Genomic DNA, 8,417 nt, shown 5'->3' with positions numbered 1-8,417 from the left:
AGGTGACAACTAACAAGCTTCCCAGCGGGGAGGTGATGGCAACTACCGAAACACCGCTGGGGGAAGACACAACCTCTTAGGAGGAATCAATTGATAATATATTGGACGTGATATTCCACCCACAAACACCAGAACAAATCTTGATCTGCCAAGAGAACGACAACTACCGGACATACACCAGGGAGCAAGCCTTTGCACTGGAGAAACTCCAAGTGGCTCCATCCCTCACCAAAGGGAAAAATGCCCGGGCCTGGATCTTCTGGAACCGGAGATGTGAAGAAAGAAGTTGACATAGACCCTGATATTCTCCTGAAACTCTGCAATCTGTGCCTTCGAACTGGAATCTTCCCCAGAGAATGGAAGACAGCCAACGTTAAGCTAATCATTAAAAGTCCAAATAACCCACCAGAGACCAAACTCAATCCAGTAAAGTCCTAGAAATGCTCCTTTTAAACAGAATTTAAAATAACTATCAACAAGCAAACATGGCATCACCAAAACAATATGGTTTCCCACAGAGAATGTCAATAGTCAACGCTCTCTGAAACACACGCTGGAGAGGCTGATCAAAAATAATTCCTGGCCATTCCTGCTGATTTTGCCGAGGCGTTCGACATCCTGTTGTGGCCGAGCATCCTGGCCTGACTTTAGAAGACAGACATGCCGGCCAACCTTAGGGACTCACATCTGGTGAGTATGACCTTGGCACACCCAAGGTCCTGAGCTGGATATCATCATTCTTCTCTTTCTTGTTGAGTCACTTGTACTTCTCTATCTCTCTCTCTCTCACTCTCTCACTCTTTCTCTCTCTCTCACCCTCTCACTCTTTCTCTCTCGGGGTAATTCGGAAATTTTTTTTTTTGGCTGGTGCAGCATAAGCCTTAGGTTTCCTTGTATCATATGGCTATTAATAATAATAATAATAATACAATACAATACAATAATAATAATAATAATAATAATACAATACAATACAATAATAATAATAATAATACAATACAATACAATAATAATAATAATAATAATAATACAATACAATTTTTATACAATTTTATTTATCAAGAGAATTCGTTTACAATAAATGAACTTGTTAAGAAAAGTAAAATCTTGACAACAAGTTGTAATTCTTCCTTTACAACAGTTTTGTCCAAATTTTTTATCTTACAGAAAAGACTATGAAGTCACTACACATAGTATGTACCACACTGTAAACAGAGGCAGTACTTTATCTGCATATCAATTCTAATCTACTGTGTCATTGAGTATCAAGAATTTTCTTATTAGGAATTTTAATTTTGAGATTTTCTCCTGAGCCTGAAATCAATGCTAGCCAACAAGTTGTTTATTACATTCATTGTGTGCCTATCTCCAAATCTATTTAGTATCCTAGGGAGAGGCAAAGGTAAATTTTGTGAGACATTTCTTTGCAGATTCGACTCTTCAAAAATAGTGTTAAGATTTTTTAAGAATAGATTTCACTTCAGTTTTTGAACTGGATACAGTATTTTATGTTTAACAAAAATTGCCTTCTCTTGTTCAGGTCATTCCAAGAGTTTGACCCCAAATAAAAGTTTCAGAATACTATTCATTAAGTTGTTTATTGCCCTTATTTCTGTTTTATTTGCTCGTGCCCATATATTTACTAAATAATTGAGTTGGGAGTCCACTAATGCATAAAATAAGGAAACTTTTGTTCTAAGATTTAACTTATTCTTAATGTAGTAGAAAAAGTACACATAAAATCTAATTTTTTTGTACAAGTTTGTTACATGCATTGCCCAACTTAGACTGTAGTCAATCCATAACCCTAGGTAACAATGATTTGAAACTTCTTCCACAGTCAGACATTTGCAATTCTTGAAATTCTAATCATGTAGGCAATCAGGTTTGTGCAATTTGATAGAGGGTTGAATGTCCAAGGTTTGATGAGGAGGTCTTATTACCAAAAATTTCGTTTTTTCAAAGCTGAATGCTAATTTATTATCGTGCAACCAAGTTTGTAAATGTATTGCATCCTGTTGTAAATCATTCGCCATTTTTGTTAGATTCTTTCCTATTGTATATAAGATTATATCATCTGCATAAATTTTTATAAAAGAGTTCTTAATTACTTCGAATATGTCATTTATATAGATGTTGAACATGATTGGCCCAGCATGAGTGCCCTGAGGTACTCCTTTCTTTACATTATAAGATTTTCACTTTGTATTTTCCACTTCTACTGTTATTTTTCTCTTGGTTAAATAATTTGCTAGTAGTTGATTGAGTCTTCCCCTTATACCATATTTCAGTAATTTCTGTTGCAATTTTGGGATATAAATAAAATCAATATGAAGTTATAGTTGTTTAAATGTAAGTTTAGAGAGTCTATTAAGTTCTCTAATAATGTCTGTGTGCTCTTGCCCTTCTGATATGAGAATAGAGAGTTGTTTAACAGTCCATACTGATGTAAATATTTGCTTATATGGGAAAATATATAATTTTCTATTATCTTATTTAAAACTGACTGTATTGTTATTGGCCTGTAATTGCAAAAGTCATCAGGTGGTCCCTTTTTATAATGCTCCATCACGCTAGGAGACAGGTATAATAATAATAGAAATAAATTCGATTAATAATAATAATAATAATAAATAAATTGGTGCCTCCGTAGCCAGATGGGCAGGAGCAGTAGTGCGTAGCCCACACTTCTTGATTAGACTGGGTTCGAGCTCGTAACAACCAGATGCAGAAGGTCAAGGAATGACCACCGCATATCCTCAGCCCGGATAAAGGTTGAGCGTTGGCGTCAGGAAGGGCACTCGACTGTAAAAATTGCATGCCAAAACAATAAAAACGATGACCCCATATATAATGGGACAAAAAAGAAAATAAATAATTAATTAATAGTAATAAAAATTAATAAAAAATAAAATAAACATCGTGAAAGTTGCTCCCAGTGTCGGAGTAGCAGATAAGGCAGATGTGGCACCATCCGGCGCATTCGCGAGAACTACCACTGGACTTAAGCCGAAGCTAAACAGATCCACCTCCATAGAAGGTTGATGTCGGAGAGAAATATTGATCATACTGGCTCGAGTGTGGCGCTGGATAAAGTCACTTGCATTCAGGACTTAGGCAGAAGGGTTGGTCTGAGGAAGACAGTGGCGTTGTCCCCCCATATGGCTACCACAAAAGAAGGGCAAGACCATCCAGTCCTCCCAACTGGAAGTGCTTCCTGAGCAACTGCGCTAATTACCACCAAGGAAGGGAGAAAACGCAACGCATGAAGTGGAAAATCGAAATGAATACGTACATCCTGAAAGCATACTACAAAATGACGAAGCTGGAACCTATATGACAACTTACAGGGTGAAACTACATACCAGTGGCTGGAACGATTCCCTGATATTCAGGTCACCGAAAAGCGAATATCGGACCAGAGAAGGACCACCGTCACGGAGAACCTGATAGCTCCTGCAATCTTGGAAAAAATCAAGCAGGACGTAAGCGATCAACTTCAAAGGATAAAGCATAGGGAACCAGAGGAGGAAGAACATACCATCACCGAACCAGAGGAGGAAGAGCAAGAAGAAATACAACATACAGCAGCTGAAGTAGAAGCAGACGAGGTCATGATATCCAAAATAGGGGACGAATGGAAAAAGGCTCTAACAGAATTTGAAGGAATGGACCCCACAAAAAATCACGTGATACCGAAGTAGAGGCGGAATAGAACTTATGGGGAGTCACAGAACACCTGAATCGGCACGTAATACCGCATTATCTCGATAGCAATGGTGCAAGAGTGGAGGCCATCCACACAGCCGTGTATTGTGCTGCGGTAGCAGCAAAGAAGATTAATGGAAGAGAGGCGAGAAACCAGCAGCAGAAAAACTGAAAACAGAAGGAACCATCAGCTTGGTAAAGAAGACGTCAGCATAAGATAGAAGAATTAGGAATCAAGATTGGCCAATTGACCCAGTACCAAAGGGGAAATAGGAGGAAAAAATTAATTGGAATAGGGAAAGAGCATCCTGAAGAGGGATAGCAACCACAGCAAAACATGAGACAAGGAGTCAGAGAATAGGAGTGTACTTAGACACATATATATCCTGATGTGTGAATGTAGATGAAAATACTCATTCAATTTTTGAGCAGGATCATCTATAATCGAACCATCCATATATCAATCCGATCAATCCTGCCTTCTAGATTTGACATTAGTAGAGAAATATTTGCTGTTCGTGTATGTATCATATGCCAAATATTTCTCGTAGTCTGCCTTCGCTTGCCTGATGTCCTTTTTGACTTGATTAGAAGTTATATCTACCATATGCTGCTGTGTCACCCTATAGGTTTTATACATCCCATGCATTTTTCTTCACTGCCACAAGTCTCATTCGTTCATTTGATATCCATTTATGCTTAAACCTTGAACATTATTTCTTAGTTGGTATGAAAAGCCTAGTAACTTCCAATATTAATTCACTGGTTGCTTCCCATTTAGAATTTGCTGTTTTTAATGTCACCAGTTGGTCCCAATGTGTAGAATTTAAAAATACTCTCAGAGCATGTAGGCACCAAATTATGATATTAGTGTCTCCTGTTAATAATTACATCTACTCATTTTGTTTGTAAATTGCGTGTGCGCTCTGGGCGATTTGCCTGTTTGCTGCACGAAAAAATTCCCGGATTCTGGGAGAAAATCTTGCTGTCCATGTGTGTAATCGACTAACTCGGCCACGCAGTGAAAAAAGCTCCTAAAGTTCCTCGCGTAATCGATGGGATTCGAACTGGGCCTTTTCCACCTGGTGTGGGGAAAACGGTGACGATACCACTCTGCTACCGCGCAGACGACCATTTAGCCATCTTTTCGAAAGCAAAAACCTTTACCCCTGATGGTAGTTATATCTTTAAGTTTATTCCACCTCAGGACACTGTGATCACCGCCACCTAGCGGTTCCTTTTTCTGCGGATTCTTAATGCCTGAATAATCACTGCTGATAATCCGATCAAGAGTATCACTCCCTGTAATGGCCTCTCCAATTACCTCTGCTGTAGAAAACAATCATCCAATAAATCCACAAATGATCAGTTTCTTATTGCATAAGTGATCAGCTTCGAACTTCTCTTACTTTCTTTTTACTGGGTCAGTTGGCGTATTTTCATTCTTAGCTCCTTGTACCCTATTCTCTGTTTCCATAATGCTGATTCTCTGTATTTCCGCTTTTTTTTCCTGTTGATTTCTTCTGCTTACTATTATTATTATTATTATTATTTTTTTTTTGTTTATTTTGCTGGCGCATTAAAAGCCCTTAGTTGTTTCTTTAACAGTATGGTTAATAATAGTGTAAACGCTGAAGGAAACTTGCTGTTTTTCAGGTAATCCTCGGAAGCAGAGTAATTTAACCAGGGTCCTTAGCTGGATATCATCATTCTCCTTTTTCTTGGTGATTCCTTTCTACTTCTCTCTCTCTCTCTCTCTGAGGGGCAATTCGGAATTTTTTTTTCTTGTTGGTGCAGCATAGCTTCAGGCTTCCTTGCACCACATGGCTAATAATATAATATAATATAGTAACTTATAATATAGTAACTAATAATATAATAAAAAAAAGTGCAGCCATTATCAACCCACTGCAGGATGGAAGCCTCCACAACAATTCACGCTGAGGGAAATGGACTATAATCTACCACGCTGGTCGGCAGATCGACCGTATTCAGCAGTCAGGGGTTTGAATCCCGGTCTACTCAAAGAGCGTGTGCTACTGCATTCCCGCTCCTGACCACTTGACTACGGAGGCCTACAATATAATATAATATCGTAACTTATAATATAACATTGTTGTAATGTGGAAGGGCGAAAGTTTCTTAAAGCCAAAAATACTTGTTTGACGGAATAAACTTTCTCTTACTTTTGCGGAAGCTATTCATTTGAACAAATATGAAAGAATGACTGTAGAGTTAATGAGCATCGGTGGATGGTGACAAGAATTGGATAAAAAAATTTTATGTTGTCTTTTATTTCTGGTTGCACTGTGTGCCTTCTTGCATTGCTCATTACGTAAATTGAAAGAGGCATTCGTCAGAATGTATAATTTATTATAGAAATACCAAGTAAAGTTCAAATTATTAATAAAAGACAAAACTTCAAGTAAGAAATGAGATTTAAACTCCAAGTAGATAATTAGATTTAAACCCCAAGTAAGTAACGAGATTTAATTTTTAATTTATTGGGTATTGTACGGTGTCTATATATGATGTAATTACTTTCAACTGCCAATATGCGAAATTATCTCACTACTCAACCACTCTACAATCTGCTGCTCCTCTCTGTTGCATAAATTTATTTTATTTTTTCATTGGCATTTTTACATCGTTGTCAAGGTAAGCGAATTTTCGTGGCCTATGATGCGATTATTGGCTTCTTAAGTTCGGTGAAGACAGTTGACACTATTGCGGAAATTGGTAGCTAATGATAATTACAGTAGGACCATGTCCTCACGTATGAGTTTACATTTGAATCTAGTCTTTTAAAGTTTGATCGGTCTTTAAAGTTTAACCTTGACAAATGCAAAGTACTGCATATATGTAGAAGTAACCCCAGAGGAACGTGCCAACTGTGTGGTACTACACTTAAGGTGGTAGAAAATGAAAAAGACCTGGGAGTAATTGTGCAGGCAGATATGACGTTTTCTGAGCAATGCAGACAGGTGGTCAGGGCAGATCATGGGGTTTTGTCAATGATATATAGGAATTTTGCTAGCAGGGAGAAGGAGGTGATTTTCCCTCTGTATAAAGCAATGGTCAGGCCGCGCCTTGCGTACTGCGTACAGGTCTGAAGGCCTCATTTTAGGAAGGATGCAGATTTGCTTGATCGTGTACAGAGAAGGGGAAACAGGTGAGGGAATGAAGGGATCCTCTTACCAAGAGAGGCTTCAGTTCTGCAAATTGCACTGGCTGGAACTAGGCACCTGCGCTGTGATCTGATCGAGATATATAAGGCCTTGAATGGGTTGAGCACGCTGAATTCTGATGGGATCCTTCCACTTGTTCAGATTACGAACCTAAGAGAGCATAAATTAAGAAAAGACAGATATAGAATACATGTGTGGAAATTTGCCTTTAGCCAGCGGGTGGTTAATTGCTGGAACAAGCCTCCATCTGCCGTTGTGGCAGTTGATAGGTTAAATAAATTTAAGAAGGAACTGGACAGGTATTTGTAGGGAACGGTGTGATTTTTTTTTTTTTTTGGCTGATGCTCCATAAGCTCATACACTTGCTTTCTTGCATCACATGCCACTACTACTACTAATATCGGTCCATTCCTAAGACTGTGTTTTTGTTCAGCCATTTCACGACAGTTGTTTCGTGGGACTTGCCAGTTCAGTACTGTAGTCTTGATAACCGTTCTCAAATTGGATCAATTTATTTTGTAAATCAGGAGGTTTTGTATTTACCATTTATCGAAATTTTTGAAATAAAAAAAAAAAGTTATATTTTTTTTACCCGAAATCCCCAAACACATTACCCGATGTGTAAAATGTATTTAAATTGCACTTGGTTTTGTTGTTTCAGCAACTTTGGCTATATTGCGTGTACATAAATATCTGCCAATTGCATGTATTCTGTTGCCGATTTTCGCTGTGCTTAACGAAAAATCTGAGTTTCAGGGAGATAAAGCTATAGTACCCTCGCCTAAGATTGACTACTTCTACCACGTTTTAAAAAATACCCATAAAAATTCTTCACATCATTGCCGGGTTTCGAACGCAATTCTTTTTAGCATTAGCACTAGCATTAGTAGGGCATATGATGCAAGAAAAAAAGCTTATATAGAGTCAGCCAAAAAAAAAAAAAAAAAAAAAAAACACCCACTCATTTCACCCATTCATTCACTCCAAATGTTTTTCTAGTTCTGTCTTGACCTTATTTAAGTTCCTAACCTCAACTACGACACATGGAAGTTTGTTCCGATTGTCAACCACCCGCTGGCTAAAGGCGAATCTCCGTACATCTATTCTACAATTGTCTTTCCTCAATTTGAATTTATGCTCCCTCAGGTGAGTAATCTGAGCAAGAGGAAGAATCCCATTAGCATTGAGCTCGCTCAATCCATTCAAGGCCTTATCCACGTCAATTAGATCACCGCGCATGTTCCTAGTCAATATCATTGATAAATACCGAGAAGTTTGGAGGTATTGCTCAAAACATCAAAGGCAGATATTGTTGTGATATCAGAGACGTGGTGTCACACAGATATAAGGAATGCAGAACTGGAATTTGGGGAATACAACGTCTACAGAAAGGATAGACTGGTTAGGAAGGGAGGAGGGGTTATGCTATTAGTTAAGAAATATATAAAATCCAAGGAAGTGAAGCCAGTGGACATCCCTGGACAGTGCAGTGTCGAGTCGGTTTGGTGTGACATAAGCATT

General features: G+C 38.2%; 1 protein-coding gene across 1 annotated transcript in view; it reads left to right on the top strand.

The window, feature by feature from the left end:
- Positions 1 to 240: 240 nt before the first annotated feature.
- RpL36A (ribosomal protein L36A) overlaps positions 241 to 8,417 on the top strand; it is a 71,793-nt gene continuing 63,616 nt past the window's right edge. The window contains exon 1 of the mRNA XM_090389000.1: positions 241 to 426. Within this exon, the coding sequence (XP_090245126.1) occupies positions 241 to 426 (186 nt within the window). The remainder of the gene's footprint in view (positions 427 to 8,417) is intronic.

This window comes from Mastigoproctus giganteus, chromosome 14, assembly GCF_048544385.1.
Source record: "Mastigoproctus giganteus isolate SK-2022 chromosome 14, ASM4854438v1, whole genome shotgun sequence".
Classification (NCBI taxonomy): domain Eukaryota; kingdom Metazoa; phylum Arthropoda; class Arachnida; order Uropygi; family Thelyphonidae; genus Mastigoproctus; species Mastigoproctus giganteus.
The sequence above is the reverse complement of the archived record's forward strand: the minus strand, read 5'-3'. Positions and strand labels throughout refer to the sequence as shown.